The 19,288-nt window shown below is 36.4% G+C and overlaps 1 protein-coding gene across 2 annotated transcripts in view; it reads right to left on the reverse strand.

Annotated features, from left to right (window-relative positions):
- Positions 1-19,288, reverse strand: part of PCDH15 (protocadherin related 15) — a 1,570,906-nt gene that overhangs the window by 316,201 nt on the left and 1,235,417 nt on the right. For both annotated transcript variants that reach the window (XM_056795634.1, XM_056795629.1), the window contains 2 exons: positions 12,272-12,351; positions 5,972-6,065 (listed from right to left, as the gene is read on the reverse strand). In XM_056795634.1, the coding sequence (XP_056651612.1) occupies positions 5,972-6,065; positions 12,272-12,351 (174 nt within the window). The remainder of the gene's footprint in view (positions 1-5,971; positions 6,066-12,271; positions 12,352-19,288) is intronic.

The following is a 19,288-nucleotide window of genomic DNA, read 5'->3' on the forward strand; positions in this document are numbered from 1 at the left end:
GCCTTAAATAATTACTATATGACCCTGGGCAGTTAACTTAACCTATCTTTGCCTCAGTTTCTTCATCTATAAAATAGGAATAATTAAGCACTTACTTTTTAGGATTGTTATATGCATATAATATGATAATTATAAATAGATTATTAGGTTGCAGCTGGGTTGCTCAGTGGATTGAGAGCCAGGCCTAGATACAGGAAGTGCTGGGTTCAAATCTGACCTCAGATACTTCCCAGCTGTGTGACCCTGTGCAAGTCACTTAACCCCCATTGCCTAGCCCTTATCACTCTTCTGCCTTGGAACCAATACACAGTATTGATTCCAAGATGGAAGGTAAGGTTTAAAAAAATAGATTAGTACAGTACCTGGCATATAGTCATAATATAAATATTAGCTATATAAGGGAACAAGTCCTCCTTTATCTTAAAATCATTACTAAGCTATTAAGAAGAGGGACATAAGCACTTCTAGTAATTTCCCAGCAAATCATCTTCCATACAATGTATTTACGACAATGATTCATACTACTGAGGAGCCTTTCACTTATATGTTGTTCATAGTTGAACTTCTGCCACTGAAAATATGGATGATTTCCCTATATTTGCCAGCTTTTCAATATATCATCTCAAATGTCTTTAACCTCTCAAGGTTGTGATTTTTTGACACATATTGACTGTTTAACCTTGAGTAAGTTATTTACCCAATCAAGAATCTATGCAATTTTCTAAGGCTATAAATTACTGAATTGTTTTTAATCTGCAGGGATGGAAGAAGTTGCCTCACTGAGAGCTTCCTGCATTAATGAGATAACTTACCTGTATCCAACATCAAAAACAAATGGGAGATTTATCAAGATTCACAATGGAACTAACTACTAGACTGAGCTCTGCTGCAGTCTCATCAGACTTCCTTGAGAGGGAGATAAGGAGTTAAGTAGACAGAAATAGCTAGAATGGCCAATGGGTCCATAAATTGTTTGTTTTCCCCCCACTGATCCCTGGTTTCCATCCTAATCTTAAACATAATTGTCCAATTCAGCAGTGATTGGTATATTTGTCAAGGGAGGGATCCAACTCCTCAATGTCTTATTGAATATAAATCAGTGATTGTCCTGACCATCTTGGGTCATTCAGAATCTGCTTGCAATTCCAGGCAGAACTTATTTCTGGGGATTCTTATGAGTTCTTCCAACAGCTTCTGGGACCAGAACCAAATTGGATACTTGAACAACACAGAGATCCAGGAAGCAGTACAAACTTCTAGATATTCTTTTTGTATATATGTGTGCCACGTATTTGTGTGTTTTAAAAAATTGTACCCTGGGGGCTTCATTTCCCAGCATTCTTTACTCTTCCCAGGGTTCCTTTTCTTAGGTCCTTGTGTTATATCCAGGCTTGGATTTGTTTATAAATTTGATGAAATCCACACTGTGGGGGCTTTTCTTTGGCTCCAATGCTACAGGCTTCTGGGCTCTGGCTCTTTGTTCTGCTGACTAGGCTGAAGGAACCCCTTTCTCCCTTACTTTCTTGTTATTAAATATTTGGAGCATTCATTTTTAGTCTTACATATTGTGTGGATTGTACTAAGAATCAAATGAGATAGCAATATGATTTGCTTTATACACCTGAGGTCACCATCATCATCATAACCATCAATTCTAGTCATTAGACCCACTGAGTGTAAAGCTTTGTCTCTGTTCTTTGAAGTCTCAGTCTGGATTTTCATTAACCTAAACTTTGTATTTCCTCCTTTATTTAGAAAGGAACTTGGCAAATTAATAATATACAAAGTATGATTAATTAACTTATTATTAATAGTAAATGTGCTTAGTAAATATTAGTTAATTGGGTGAAGGAATGAAAGATCAGAGAAACCTACCTTGCCCATAGATAGGAAAACTAAATCTATCTAAATTGTTGGATTGTAAAAATAGTCCAGATAATTTGGAAAGGTTGTTAGTGGAGGTATGGATAATTTTGTTCTGCCCTGGCTCAGCCTTGGCTATACCAGTTTTCAAAGTGCAGGAAAGCTGTGCAGTTCAGAAAAGCAGTGAATGGAACTAAGACATCGTCCCTAAGAGTAATTCTTGGAGATTTGCTGTGGTTGCTCCTATTGAAAACTTCCTGTCATATAAAACAGAATGGAGGACACCTGCTAGCAAGCTGAGGGTAGGTTCTGGCACACAGAAAAGACTCTGACTGTTGACCAGCACTTCTGCAGATGCAGCCTTTTAGAAGCAGTCTAGTGAAATTAAAAGGTTCAATGAAAAGAACAATGGATTTGACATCAAAACACCTTCCCTACACCTCCAACCCAATGCTATTGTCTTCCTTCACAGATTATCTCCAATTTACCATATTTACATATAGGCAAATGTTTCTCTATATATGTATTCACACATGTACACACACATGTGTTTATGTACAAATATATGTAACTGATTATATATGAATAATATATACATTTATGTACATTTATACACACGTGTGTATAGTTTATACATAGTCATTGTACCTCAATCTCATTTGATTGTAAACACCTTGAGGTGATGATTATTTTTCCCTTCATTTCACTTAATTGCATTTCTGAATAATAGCACAACTTTCCAGGGGTAGCACTGGCTTTATCACTTTGAAAATAGGTATAGCCAAGACTGAGCCAGGGCAGAACAAAATTATCTCCACTTTTTTCAGCACTTAATACAGTGTCTGGAACACAGTAGGAGATTCATAAATGCTGATTGATTTCCTGTGGCATGAAGAGCATGAGATCTGTAGGAATACCTGGTCCATTGAAATTACAAATTGATAAATTATTAAAACATCTTAGAGACAGGTTCAAATCTTAAATTCTACCAATTTCTAGTTTTTTCTATGTATAAAGTATTTGGCTAGAATCTGAAGGAGATATAAAACTTAATACAGCCCTAATCCCAAAGCTGGTCCTCTTCCATACCAGCCTGGACTATTGCAATGGACTTCTAATAGATTTCCAAGATTTCAGCCTCCTCACCCCTCCCTAAACAATTCTCTCCACCCAGTTGCCAATTGAATTAAGAAAAAAATACAAACTTTATCCCCTTGATGTTCAAGCCTTTCCTGAGGTCAACTTTAAATCTGGAGACCCCAAGGCTGCCCCTGTCCCTTAAGAACTCACCTTGAGGGAAGTCCTAGACTTGCCCATTTCAGACAGAATAATAGATTTAAAGGTAAACCTAATCAGATGCTAAATACACTTTTGTCTTAGTAGTTTCCCCCATTGTATCAAAGTTCTCTCCCAGGTAGCCCAGCCCTTGGCTGGACCCTTCCATTTTGTATCCATTGTAAAGCATCATCCTCTCCCTGATAATCCTGTCTTGGGCTTCCTACTTCCTTGTAACCATGGTAACACCATTCAATCATTCTTCCCTGACCTTAGTTGCCTCAAAGTCCCCCCTCCCCCCAGTTCTATTGTCCTTTGGAGAAATCATCTAGCAGGATGCATTCTCCCAGGGATACATCCCTGAGCTTAGGCCCTGAATAGTTTTTGGCACTGGGCTCTGTGATAGTGGCCTATTACTGGACCTATCTCTTTCCTAATTAAAGACTTGATTTTTCTGACTACTTTAGTAGTTCTGTGTTATTTATAATTTGGCACCCACCTGTTTCCCATGATTCTCCTTCATATAGTTTATGGTGCATTCAAACTCTTCAGTGAACTATTTCCTGAGCTTGACACAAGTTGTCCCTCAAGCTTGGAATTCACTCCTTCTTCATTTAGTTTCTTAGAATTCCTAGTTTCTTTTGAAGTTCAGCTGAGGATCCTTGTCCCAAGTAAAACCTTCTTTGATCCTTGCCCTAGTTCCTGCTTCTGTCTTTGGACCCCAACAGGGAGATCTGAAGCCTCTTTCACAGAGGAGCCCTTTAAATATTTGAACAGCAATTAGGTCTTCTCTCTCTAGCCTCAGTTTTCTCTTTTCCTGAAGAAATAGCCCTTTTTTCAGCAAAATATATTAATATGGTCTAATCTCAAAGAGAGTGCTTTCCTCTGACCACTCTATTTATCAGACCTTCTTAAACTATCAAGACCAGAACTGAACACAATATCACAAGTGTGGTCTGACCAAGACAAAGTACGGTGGAACTATCATTCCCCTAGTCCTGGGCCATGCTTCTCTCTCTCTCTCTCTCTTTTTTTTAAACTCTTACCTCTCTTCTTGGAATGAATACTGTGTATTCATTCCAAGGTAGAAGAGCAACAAGGGCTAGGCAATGGGGTTTAAGTGACTTGCCCAGGGTCACACAGCTGGGAAGTGTCTGAGGTCAGTTTTGAACCCAGGACCTCCTATATCTAGGCCTGGTTCTCAATCCACTGAGCTACTGAGCTACATCCCCCCATACTTCTCTTAAACAGCCCAACACTGTATTAAATGTATTAACTTTGGTGAATGATATTTGATAATGTGGAATCCATTCAATGACTCATTCAACAAACATTTTATAACTAATTACAATATACCAGGTACCATGCTCTATTCTGGGAGTATAGAGACAAAGACAAAAGCAACCCTGTCTTCAAAAGCTTTCATTCTAGCGTGGATAAATTTGAGTAGAGATAAGTAAACATAAGATGCACATGAAATAATTTTCATGGCAGAAAAATGTAATTGGTGGTAAAGGAGAGCATCTAAATTATGCTTTATGTATAAGGCATCCCTTGAGCTTGCATGCACTAAAATACATAGACCTCTCGAACAAACCAATCTTCAAGCATGTCTCTGCTGCTGTATACTGGGGAAGATAGTCATAGTGTTTAATTCATATCCACACACTAGTATGACATCCTAGATGTTACCATTTAAAGATTTTAGAGTTCAAATGTCAAAATGGCCAATATGCAAGTAGTTTCTGTTGTGAAACTTAAAAATGCTTAAACCCTACTTCATAAGGTTGGGTTAAGACTATTCCCCATTTTAAACAATGAAGGAACTTAGATCAGGAATTTGAGACCTCTACTACACCCGTACTTAAGCCTGCTTTAGGGGAAGAAACTCCTTGCTGAACAATGAAAGATACTTAAAACCATACTTATAGTAGGACAAAAGTTCTTTAAGTCATGCCTATTTTTGGATATAATACAAAAGGGTGCTAAGTACCTTTAAAGGTCAGGCAACTTGTGAACTTACAAGGAGCAAAGAGGTGAAAACTTACTCAGAGATTCTAGTCTACTCAGGTGTGAATTACTCAAAAGATTAGTCTACTGAAGTGTGAACTAAGAATGGTCTGTCCTTTCAAAAATGTCTATTGTGATTGGTAGATGTGAGAACTTAGGGGAGGAGACATAGGAGAAAATTCCCTTTAAATAGGAGCTCAGATACATTCAGAGGGGCATTTACATTCAGATTCAGGCATTGAGCTGGTGGAGTCAGTTGAGATGATGAAGCTGGCCTGGTGTCACTAGAATCCTTGCTTGAACAGATCTTATGGTGAGTGAGTAAGGACTGACTGATCTTTCTTTTAGGGCTTAGGCCTGGGTTGGCCAGGGCTTCCCTGGGCCGGCCTATCCTTTTCTCATTATTTCCTTTTTCTCTCTTTCTCTCATTCTTTAATTCCTCATTGTATTAATTAATTAAATTCTCTATAAAACCCAGCTGACTTGGGTATATTCACAATTGGGAATATTTCCCTGGCAACCACCTTATATTTGATTTGAAACAAGACACTATAGGGAAAACATATTTTCTGCGGTCACAATTTACTCATCCACTCTTTTATCTAATTTATATCTTCCACTATTTTAATCATTACAGTTTATGTCTCCCACTATTTTAATTATAATATTGTGCTTGTCCTTTAAAATAAACCCCCATAACAGGAAGTGGTTGCAGGATAAAGAAACAAAGAGTCCAATATGTGGATTGTCTACCCATAGAATAACTGCTCTTTAAATAACCTTAAGGTCATTGTTAAAGCATATTTATTAGAATTTCACTCACCCCATCTGGTCTGCCATCATGTGCAGTGACTATCAAAATGTAGCGGTCTGTGCTTTCTCTGTCCAATGCTTTCCCCAAAGTAAGAATTCCAGTGCTAGTAGGAGAAAAAGTCAATAGGGAAAATGCATATAATTAGAAAAGTCAACAACTATTAAAATTAACTTAATTGGGTAAGTTTTGTATAACTTTCCATTTTTGTACAAATTAAGTGTTTCAAATTTGCCTTTTGGAAAAGAATATTGATAGTCACTTCTGTGAAGAAAAGCATTCTTGATCCTGAGAACCTGGTTTCAAGTTTTACCTGTTACAGTTACCAGCTCTGTGACCTTGGACAAATTGCTTTATCACTCTGAGTTTTATCAGAATTTGATAATTAGCCATTTATATAGCTAGAAAGAACTTTACCCACATTATTTAATTTGATCATCTTTAAAACTCAATAAGGTTGGCACTAGCAGGATGAAATTATAAATTGATACATCTTATATATATTTACATAAATTTATAATAGTTTCATATCTATAAATCTATTTCTGATACCTCATCTATCCCTAAATTCATGTCAAAATCTTCAAGTATCAAAGTATATGTTGATTTAATGTAGAGAGTCTAATCATGATCTTCATTATTCTCTGCAATAGATATTTTGCAAAGACACAAGATGACCAAATATCAATGAAATTACATTTTTATTGGCTTTTGACATGAGAAAGTCAAATCTGTCAAGTCCCTCCCTTGCTTGTCTAAGAACTTATATTTCCATATCCATTCAAACATATTTCTGTTATCTCACTTTGTTTATACTGAGAGTATGAATTTCAGTAAGATTCACTTCCTCCCACAATATGCCCTTTCTTTGGTTATTGAATAAGAATTCAACATTTAGAATGCCAATTACTAAGTTGTAAGTTTATAAATGGTGTAACACTTGATTACTAGAACTATATGCCCTACTTCCTTCCATCTCTCTGCTATGAATTTTATAGCAGTAGAAGAAGACCACGCACCCAGAGATATTTTGCCATTTTTTTCCCATGGGTGGTTGTAATCAAATAATTCTTCATCAAAAGCCAGGCCCACTGGTGATAAGATTCTTTAGATTTGGCTGGGCTATTCCTCTGAAAATAGACTCAACCCATAGCCTGGAAATCTAATGATGATACAAAATCTGGAGAAATGGATGGAGAAAGGAGAAATGATAATATACATTCCTGTGTTTTTTTCTTCCTCCTAGATTTTATAGCAAATCATCTAAAAATCTCCTTGATCAACTATGAGAGTGTATTTTACTGAGATAAATGTCAAGTGTTTTCCTCCTTATTTTCCTTGTCACTGGATCCTGTCAAAAAGAGATTCAGAGTTTTTCATGGCTTGTTGCTCAAGATAGATTTTCCTTTGCTTCAGATGAGTGACATGACCCAATTCTTTATAATCTAACTGGTGCTTTTCTTTGATTTAAAAAATAAAGGCAACTTGAAACCAGTTCAAAATAATGAATAAAAAATATGACTTGGAAAGAAGCATTAAAGATAATGGCCTTGCTGCATAAAGGAAAAAAAAAAACTTTCACATATAGTAGGTGTTTTAAATGGAACATTTCTGAATAACAGATTTCTGTTAAGTAAGGCCTATTTCCCTTTTGATGTTATCATATTATTTCTATTATTAATATTATTTGTCATATTTATTATTATCCTTATGTTGAATTAATATTTTTTCATTCTTTCCTTTAGGCTGTCAAATTGTAGGTAAGTTCATCTGGGGGTTGAAAAGAGATATAATCACTCTTGTAAAAATTTAAATCACAAGTAGACCATATAAACTCTCAGCTTCCTAGTCCCCATTCTTTGAAATTAGTCTCAGGTTCCAAGTAAGACTATAACTTCTTCCTAGGCTGATAGGAATGTATTTGAGGAAACCAGTGATTCTCAATCACTATCAACTCAAGCCTCCATTGGTGTGCCTCCCAAGATTATCAGTTGAGAATCATTTTAATTCCTAGTCTAATTTTAAGAAGATATAAATTGTGATAGGACCAATCTATTCTTGCATTACAAGAGCAGTTATATTTTTCTCTAAAAAGTTGATAAATCTGGGACTTGATTGTCTCAGGGATGGACCAAGTCTCCAGTTGTCGCTCCACTGACAACTTCCTGGTAGACTGCTGGTATTGATTTATTTCCTAGTCACTCAAGAGAACAAAAGGTTCATCCATGTGGCTCTGGTGACCATTAGACTTTGTGGATGTCCTAAGATGATGTGTCACTATAAACTGCCCTGAAGGCCAGACTTTTTAATATGGAAATTGTATTATGTGTCTACTGAAAATAAGTCCAACTAAATCATTATGTGGATATTCTACCTCCATTCATTAACTATTAATCCACCTATGAGTGCCTCATTTTATCCTAACACCAAAAATGAACCAGTAGGTTGTTGGCATCAGGCCTATTCCTAACAGACTATTTACATAGTATAGTAAGACCAATGGATGCAAAAGTTCTCACTAAAAATCTGTGACCAATTCTTTTATTGATATATGCAAAATCTACAGATAGGGGGTTCAAGATTAGAAAACATATATAATATATTACAACTGAAATCCTCCTGTTGTGTGATATAAACCAGAAGATATCCTGAAGTGTCATTTCTTTGCTCATCTATGCATATTTGGGCACCCTTTTCTTGATTTCGAATATACATACTGAAGTCAGTTGATCTGGAGATGATATAAAGACATATATGGAAAGACATGAAGTCCCTCCTCATTCAGATCTTTCAAAGATCACAAGGTCATCCTCCAGACAAAGATGGGATAAGGAGTATGGGGGAGAGAAAACATAAGCAAAGCTAAAGAAAAGGATTTTTCTTCCTTCTTTCTCCTTTTTGAAGGAATTTTGCTAGAAGGCCATATTTTTTTCTAACCTCTCAAATTATTCTGGCTCCAAATAAGCTTGATAACTTAAAGAAGACCTCTGGTCAGAGACCAAATTTCCTAAGCCTATCAAGAAGTATCTTCCTATGCAAAGTCAATATAGTTCCATATGTTCCATTTTTGCTTCTGCAGTGATATTAGCCAAGTGGCACAAAAGAGGGAAGTGAAGAGATGAAAGTTGAGACTATCTATCAATATTCATTTAACTCAGTCCAAAAAGTATGTAATTGTGGGCAATTCACTTAACATCCCAAGTGATGGGAAACTTGGAGACTATAAGCAACAGGTGTGTGTGTGTGTGTGTGTGTGTGTGTGTGTGTGTGTGTGTGCATGCACCTATGTTGTGTGTGTTTCTTAAAATTTTCAAAGAGAAAAAGAAAGTTGAGAAAGATTCAATATTCCCAAGTTCCATGATTTCATTGGGGGAAAGTTGACACACAGATGATTGACTATGACCTAGAGGGCTTGTGATTCCTGATGGTGAAGGAACTTAATGTACGATTGTTATAATTTGCATGGTGGGTAAATTCACTACTTTGTTGCCAACTTAGTGATGGGACTCATCACCATCACCATGTCTAGTGACAAAGATACCTTCCCAGAAATTGACTTTAACTTGAAGACTTTCTGGTAAGCAGGTGTAGATCTTATAACACTACCCCTCCATACACACACTGCCCCCTACAATTCATTAGTGGGTATTTCTTTTCAGGTACCACAAAGACTATCAATTAGTTGTTTTTCACTTACTAAAGGTCACTTAAGACTTCACCTGGGTTGCCTCCTTCGAGATCAGATAAATTAAGAAAGTAGAAAATGAACACATTTTCATGATATACTATTTATCACATTCTGAGACTGTTAGTTGCTCAACCATATTTTAAGGAAGGAAGATAGAATGAAATACTTATGAACTTACAAAATAAACTCCATAAAATTAATTAGCCATCAGTGGAAGAAAACAAAGCTTCCAGTGAAGATAAATGGTAAGAAAACATTTCTATCTAGGCAGAAAGAAGACTTTGGGAAGTCACCAAGTTTATCAATTTACCTTTGGGCTAGACATCCACACTCTTTTTAGAGGCCACAAGAATAGTCCATCAGCCTTGTTTAATAAATCATTTCCATATTTAACCACCAAGTTTATTGGGAAATTGCTCTTTCAATATAACCTAGCTATTCAATGATATTTGAGGGCTTTAAATATATACTCAAGTAACCCAGGGAAAAAATGGAACAATTCTAATTGCTGAGCTGATTTGGGTGTTTAATATAGAGTTTCATGATTAGATGCCTTTATGACCAATGGTTGTGATATTTAGTAGACTTTCTTCATCATGAGACTTATGCTCTTGGTTGTATGACTAATTATTCTCTCTCCAATTATTTAGTTCCATGTAGAATAGGACTTTCTGCATCACCAGGTAATAAATATGATCACAGAATTTCTGAGGGAAAACAGCTCTTCAAGTCATTGGGCAATCTGGTTTTTGACTCTATGGCTCCAACACCAAAGGCATATGAAGAGAAATCCCCGGAAAATTTTGGTATCAAGAGTCTGATATATTGCTTAAAGAAATAGTTCAGGTGGTAGAGGTCCTCAGGATGTCTCAGTGGACTTGAACTGAATGGCAAACAAGCATACACTATGTGGAATGGTGATGCAATGTAGAGGAGGGATACCACTGACTGGAGGTGAGTAAGAGATTCTTTGATTCAAAGCTCACCTAAGACATTTACTTGATATATGACCATGGGCATTTCATCTAAAAGATCTTCATTTTCTTCAGATGGGAAATGGAATAAGTAATAAGTATGGCTATGATAGAGTGGAGTGGAAAGGAGGGAACCAGCATTTATTAAGCTCCTGTCATGTGTCAGGTCTGTTCTTAGTGCTTTATAATTATTTCATTTGTTCTTCACAACAATCACAGAATGTAGGCTATAGTCTTATTCCTATTCTACAATTGAAGAAAATGAAAAAGATAGAGGTTATATGGCTTACACCAGGTCACCGGCTAGAAAGTTCATGATGAAAGATTTGAACTCAGGTCTTCCTGATCCCATGCTTAGCACCCTACTGTACCCCTATCTGCATGCTGGTGGTGATGAAGACAACATATGCCACATTTACATGTTCTTTAGCAGGCTCATACGCAGATATCAAATTATGTGTCAGAGGAATTGATTTTAATATAAACTCTACTACTTACTGGTGGATGGAGTACAACAGATGGAGCACCAGGGCTGGAGTCAGGAAGATGTATCTTCCTGAGTTTAGATCTGTCTTCTGAGACTTACTAGCTATGTAACTTTGGGCAAGTCACTTGAACCCTATTTGCCTCAGTGTCCTCATTTGCAAAATGAGCAAGGGAAGGCAATAGCAAACTGCATGATATCATTGCCAAGAAAACCCCAGATGGGTCCACTAAGATTTAGTCAAGACTGAAATGACTGAAGAACATTTACTTCTCAAATGATTTCTTCACTTTTGATCTGTTTCCTTACATATAAAATTAAAAATTTAGACTGCAGAATCTCTAAAGATATACATATGCAGAAGTACACAATGCATTATAGATATGCTTATACACAAAGGTATATAATTGTGTCTACATATATGCACACACATGTATGTGTGTATACATAGATCAACATATAAAAGGCACATGTGGTTATGATTGCACTGTTATGCAGGCATCTCTGTGAGGAATATAGAGTTCAACAACTCCCCTGCCAGTTATAGTCTTAGAAACTTGCCAGGTTCATAGAGAATTTATAGCATGTACCCAGGGTAATAAAGCCAATATATCAGAGCCCAGGTCTCACTAACTCCAAGGCTAACCCCTTCTCTATTTACTCAGTCGATGTGCTTTCCATATCACTGTTTCCCACCTTCTATCACAAAGGTAAAAAGCCATCCAGGCTAATGAAAATGAGGTTAGCAGAAAATCAACTTGTGAATAGTGAAATCTCAAATATATGTATAATAAATTTTGGTTAACGGAGCTCCCTTCTTAATGAAACATTTTAAGGCCAGGCTATTCTCAGCTGAAATGCCCTTGTTGTTATGAATAGCTGACAACTTTAAAGGGATGTAATTAATCCCAGGTCATGGCTGCAAATGGAACGTTTCCACCTCAGTGAGTTTTACCTAATAAAATGTTTAAAATAAATAAATAGTCCCCCGTGTATGACTGCGGAGCTCAATACCATTCTCAGAGCTCTCATTACCATGTAAGGGAGAAAAGCTACAAACAGCTGACGGCTTCTGATTAGAAGCCTGTTCTCCAGATCTGTAATTTTTACTTGGTGAATGTTAAAAATAAAAGCCGATATCCAATTCAATAGGTATTTTCACTTACGTTTCTGAAAGGTTGAAAACTCGTTGAGGGTCTCCTTTTTCAATCGCATACGTTATTGGGTCATGCTCTCGATCTGTTGCCTTTGGGGAAAAGATAAGATTAAATGATCAAGTTATTGATAGAATCTATATCTTGTACCTGACAGAAAACAAGAGGAACATGGGAGACTGAAAGGAATGAAGAGATAGAGACAGGTATGGAAGGCTTAGATTTAAGATATATAGGATGAAACTTTCATTTCTGATTCTAGCCCTGCTGTCAGGATGGTGTGGTCTAAAATGATCCATTTAATCTCTTTAAGTAACAATGATTTCTTCTAAAAATGGATCTATATGAGCAGAACTTTAAGTAATTATCACATAGATTAGCCATATCCAGAAAAAAACATCTTATATAGTCATCAGTGAATAGAGACTTGGATTTTAGTTGTGACTACTATTTACTAGTTATAGAATTTTATGAGTCTTGCTTTCCTTTGCTATGGAATGGGGGTGTGATGGGGTGGCTATGTACCTCTGATATCCTCCATATAGTATATACTAGATCTCTCTATTTTTTCCAGGGGATGTACCATATCTGGTCTCTAAGGGTTTAGAAAAAAATTATATACAATAATTTTGTTGCTCTCATTTTTGACAAAACTCCAGAATGTCCAAAAACTGGCACTGTAGGAAATAATTCCTATCCAGCTACCTTATCCTCTACTCCACATGGTCTGTGATGATCACTACATGGGGAATGAGGTCAAGAGCAAAAAGAAAGGTATGCTGATGCTCAAGAACCCCATTTAAGCTGATATTGTCACCAAGCTAGATGGTGTGGAGAAGTACTTTACAAACAACACCCTCTGAGTCCCAAGGCCAATAGAGAAAAGATGATACAAATTATTCTGAGACCTTTAATACATCAGCCATGTTTGTGGTGATCCTGGCTGTTCTGCCTTTTATATGTCTGGTAGTACCACTGGTATTGTGATGGACCATGATAATGATAGGATCCAAACTGTGTCCATCTATGAAATTATGCCCTTCCCCATGTCACCCTACATATAAATATAGCCGATGCACGTTAAATCCAAAATACTACAAGTATTATATTTAATAAGATATATTCATAATAACTTGAAGCAAAAAGGAAAAATAAAAAGCTAGAGGAAAAGAGAAGAGCTCACCCAGGCATGCACACAGGAAAAAGAGAGTGAGGGAGGAGTTATACACAGTTTAAAAGCGATAACTTAAGGATGCTAACATGAATGAAGGGAAAAGGACTGTTGGGATAAGAAAAGAATTCTGGGAGATGGAGTCCAAGTGCTCAAGATTTTCCACTTACACATTGACTATGACCAGATGTACAGAACAACTTTTGACAATTTTGACATAGACTATTGATTTATTAATAGAACTAAGAAAGAAATTATGTATTACATCAAGAAGAAGCTGAGTTACATTGTTCTTGATTTCAAGCAGAGGATGGCTACTGCTGAGTTCAGTTCTTCTTTGTAATGAAGTAATGAAACCTCAGATATTTGGGCAATCACCATTAGTAATAAGGGGTTCAACACTTAGAAGTAGTCTTCCAACCATATGTGTTAGGAATAGAATGCATGTTGTGGCATTTATGAAAGTATTGTTGACTTGATTAGAAAGTTTATATCAATATCCCTGAAGGATCTATATGGCAAGGAAGCATTATCTGGTGGTCTGACCACATAGGCAGGCATTGCTGACAGGATGCAGAAATTATAGGTCTATACCTAAACACAGTGAAAATCTTAGTCACTGTCCAATCTGAGCACAAAAGTCATGTCTGGATCCAGTGGCTTCTCTGTCCCCTTCCCAATAGATGCATGATAAGATGAATTTAGAATCTATTTTCTACTATTTACTATAGTTGTATTGCTTTTTAGTTGTGTCCAACTTTTGATGACCCTATTTGGGATTTTCTTGTCTAAGTTACTGGAGTGGTTTGCCATTTTAATCTTTGGTTCATTTTATAGATGATGAAACTGAGGGCAATAGAGTTACGTGATATGTCTAGTGTAACACAGCTGGTAAGGGTCTGATGTCAGATTTCAACTTATGGAAATGACTTTTCTTGATTCCATGGACATTACTCTATTCATTGTGCTAAATAACTGCCCCTAACATGTATTGCAAATGATACTGAATAAACTCCATTCATTCTTCCCTTCTTTTCCTTTCTTCTCTCTCTCCTTCCTTCGTTCCTCCTTGTTCTTTCTCTTCCTTTCTTTTTATTTCTCCTTCCTTCCTTCCTTCCTTCCTTCCTTCCTTCCTTCCTTCCTTCCTTCCTTCCTTCCTTCCTTCCTTCCTTCCTTCCTTCCTTCCTTCCTTCCTTCCTTCCTTCCTTCCTTCCTTCCTTCCTTCCTTCCTTCCTTTATTTCTTTCTTTCTTATACTATATACTTTTTAAATGTCTTCAAAAGTTTTTTTTAATGTATTCTATCTTGATACTTTTTCCTAGTTTTCATAAATTGTTAAAGACATAATGGTACTTTCCTTTTTCTACTTGTGCCCCTTTCCCACAAACCTGAATATGAATGAGGGATTTTTTGTGCCCCCATGAGTTTAATGAAATTGGTGTCAGTATTTTAGTGTATAGCAGGAGGCTTTATGTGTATACTAAATCAAGTCCAGTTCAAATAAAAATACATATTTTAAAAGGAAAAAGAAATTAAAATGGTGGTAACAAATACTTCTTTTCAACTTAATGAGCTGTTTTAAGACTCAACAGGATTATAGGATAACATCTTGAATATCAAAAGCAATCTAGTCTCAAACCCTCATTTTGCCCATGAGGAAACTACATGTGATCCCTACAGAGACCCAAAAACTTGCTAAGGCTACCCAGGTTAAGTAAGTATCAGAGTCATGATTTGTCCCCCAGCTCTCCAAATCCAAACTAATGTACTTCACCAATGACTCCAAGATGCTACTAGTACAATGATTTGAAATGATGAATATACTTTATATGAAATATTTTCATCATTTATGTGAGAGAATAGAAAATACTTGGGCGTAAGTTCTGCTACTGAAACATGCCAGCCATATACCTATAAGCAGGGTAATTAAACCCTCTTTGCCTGAGCTGATTCTCTAAAACCAGATTACAATCCAATCAGCAGTGTGCATTAGCATAAGGAAATTTTACCAATTATAGTTCCGTAAGTAAAAGAGATCACAACCAAAATATAATCATAGAAATAATAATTTATCACCATTACTATAATAGTATCTGTTTTACACACAAGGCACTATGAGATATGATTAGGAAATCACTTTTGCAGAAAGACATCTTAAAATCCATATACCGAATAATCAATATTGTTAGTAGCAAAGCAGAAATTAGAACTTGTACTTCTCAATTTCATTGGCCAATCTTTTATATATTAGGCTTTAATAAATTCAATCTGTTTGCTTTTTTAAAACTATGTGTAGGGGCAGCTAGGTGGTGCACTCAATAGAGTGTGGGGCCTGGAGTCCAGAAGACTCAGTTTTCCTGAGTTCAAATCTAGTCTCAGACACTTACTAGCTATGTGACTTGGGGTTTGCTTTAGTTCCTCATGTACAAAATCAGCTCGAGAAGGAAATGGCAAACTATCTCTACCAAGGAAACCCCAAATGGGTTCAAAAAGAGTTGGATAGAACTGAAAAGCAAATGAACAACAACGAAGTCTAAAAAGCAGTGTGAAGTTGACATTAAAAATGTGTGTGAGTAAAAAAGAAGATAAGCTAGATGTGTGGCGAGAGTGAAGAATGAATATAGGTCATACTTCAATTGTATTGTGATGGTATCAAGAGATGCAGAAGGAAATAAAAATTTCAAGTCTTTTGGGATCACTAATATGGTTCCAATGTAACATTGGACCTGAGTATGTGAATCACTCAAACTACAATTCCTTGGAAGTTGACAATTAAATTGCCAAAGAAAATGAAGAAGTATCTATAGGAGTCTCAGGGGTTTGGGGTAATTAATTTTCTTTATAATACTTGGATATGGTTGGGACTTGTTACCCATTGTTGTGTCAGTTGTTAAATGCATTAATAACATTATAAACAAAAGGACCCGTGAACCATTACCTGCCTGTATTCCCACCTTTCCCAACCAAGTTGTTGGTGGAATTTCACTTTAATCTCACTGGAGAGCCATTCATTCCATTTTGAAGAACATACAGGGATCCTATAGAGGAACAATTCCCTTATGTGAAAAACCTGATTCTCTGAGAGCATCTTAAGCCTAACCAAGTTGGGAAAATGCAAAGATGGGAATTGATCCAGGTGAGCAGTAGCATATTATCAGATGAGAGGATCTTGATTAAGAACTGGGAGGATGCTAAGATGCAGCAGAGTCTAATCCCCTTATTTTTGAAGATGGGAAAATTGAGGTGCAGAGAAATGAATTGACTAGTCCAAGTTCACAAGATATTAAAGGTCCAAGACAGTACTTTTACTCAGGTTCTCTTGACTCCAAGTCTAGTGATCTTAGAGGCCACCTAGAATAAATGCTTTATTTTACAAGGGAGGAAACTGAATCTCAGAGATATTCAGTGACTACATCATAGTGCATAGTCAGAGCCCCAGCAAGGGAAGGACAACTTGGACTTTTGCCCTTTCTGCTGACAGCAAATCATGTTCTCAATATTTGCTCTCCTTCAACAACATGAAACAACTGAGCTTAGTGATTAGTGAGGATAACTAGTTAAAATAGGAGACTACCAGATATTGTGCTTCCCCCATATACTGCTGCCCATAAGCCAAGCTTTCACCTCCTCAGCACTACCCCAGTCACTTTTCCTCTTAATAGTCCTGAGATCTGAGGGCACTTTTTGTGTGGGTTGACAGCAAACCATCTTTGTTGTTCTTGCTTTGAAATATAGACAGCTAGTTATAGCTCTGGAAAAAAAACAAATCATCAGTTGACAAGCCTTTATGAAGAACTTCATGTCAGGGATCAGGGATAGCTAGGCAGTGCAGTGAGAAGAGTGCAAAGGCTGGAGTCCAAAAGACTCATCTTTCTGTATTCAAATATGGCCTTAGATAGTAACTATCAGGGTGACCCTGGACAAATCACTTAATGTTGTTTGATCACTTCCTTATCTGTAAAATGAGCTAGAGAAGAAAATGGAAAATGACTAGTATTTCTACCCAGAAGCCCCTGAATGGAGTTATAGAGAGTTGGTCAAGACAGAAACAACTGAACAAAGACAAGTCATATTTAAACAAAAATTAGTCAATTTTTTCTCTCAAGGAAATTACATTTTGAGCCAAGGGACCTATCTTGAACTCATGGTACTTAGTGCCTTTCATCTCTTTTTATTTTCCTATTCATCCTGTTTATAGCTTGCTTTTGTTGACTTATCTCTAGGTGATCTCTTTCAGTAGATAGTAATCCTCTTTGAGGGCATATTCTAACTTTTGCCTCTTTGTGCATCCCCTCCCAAATTAGCATAGTGCCTGGCACATAATGGGAATTAAATAAATGTTTATTAATTAATAAATTGATTGATTGTATGACCTTTGATCTTTAACTTGACCATATTATTTTGCTATTTAGTACTCTATAAAAATGAGAGGCTGGACAGAGTTTCCAATATATTGGACTCAAAGCTTACTGAGATCATTTCTAGCTTTGAGAGTCTATCATTCTAGGACTAGCAGATCTACCTCCATCCAAATCTAAATTCTATGGTTTTCTAAAAAACAAAACGAAACAAACCCTCTACTATGGCCCAGTTGAATTAAAAAAACAAGTGAATAATAGAAGTAGAAAATATGGATGAGAAGGATATCTTTTAGTGGAGAGGGAGGATTTTAGGAAAAGAATGTTGAAGATTTATCTACTTCTATGAAAATATAGTCAAGATCAACCTTTTTGCATTTTCTTTAAAAACTCACATTATATTTTAGTAAAATAGAGTCATCACCCTCCATTTCATCTCTTTTATTAATGCTTGTATAAACAAAGGAAAGTCAGAAAAAGAAGCCAATATTTGCTATAAATCCAGGCTAAGTACCTTTCTTGAATTGTGTTCCCTCTGTCCTACTCTTAGACTGTTATTATACATCATGCAAAAGGAGAGAAGTGCTTTCTGAGTGTTGAAATTGAATTGTAATATTAGAAAACCTTTTAATGGATCTAAGAAAACACTTGCATTTTATGTCATGCTGCACCAACTATCTGATCAGAAAGGATCAATTTTTATTCTAACATAAATTACAAGTAATCAAATATCAGAAATATTTGTTTCTGGCAACTTTATAAACTCACAAACAAAAATGAGATAGTAACTCATATAGTGTCAACTCCAATATTTTCCCTACTAGCTTGGGAGTACCAGCGACTCATGGAGGACTTAGAACAGTGGTCACTACAAATAGGAGAAAATTATTAGATGGATATTAGAATAGTGACTCTGGTTCTATTTATTTAATATTGAATGTTAACAACATGTTGCTTTTAAGAACAATTAAACACAGAATTCATATTCTATATTGATTGCAATTAATCCCCCGAAACATCCTCAAGTTACTCTAGAAATAATCTACTTTGAAGTTTCATTTCAATCAGTTTGATTCTAGATTTCAGTGGACAGGCATAAAAGACAATCAAAATGTTTGAGAACTGGGCATTCAGATGCTTCTGCTTTCTTCATCCTTCCTCCACTCCTCTTTCTCCTTCCTTTCTATCTTCTTCTCTCTTGTATCCTTTATCTCTGCCACATGAGGTATATATAATAAAGATGTATAGAGGAAGGCAGTAGCAATTGGGAGAGAGAATGGAGAAGAGGACTGGTATAGGTTTCCTTTGTGACCCTGGGCAATTCACTTAACCCCCATTGCCTAGCCCTTATCATTCTTCTTCCTTGGAACCAATGCACACTATTGATTCTAAGACAGAAGTTAAGGGTTTTCTCTCTCTCTCTCCCTTGTCTCTCTCTTGATGTCATCTGGAGGCAAAATACCAGTGAGCAAATTGAGATAGATGAGCCACTGCCAATGGA

This window comes from Monodelphis domestica, chromosome 1, assembly GCF_027887165.1.
Source record: "Monodelphis domestica isolate mMonDom1 chromosome 1, mMonDom1.pri, whole genome shotgun sequence".
Classification (NCBI taxonomy): Eukaryota; Metazoa; Chordata; class Mammalia; order Didelphimorphia; family Didelphidae; genus Monodelphis; species Monodelphis domestica.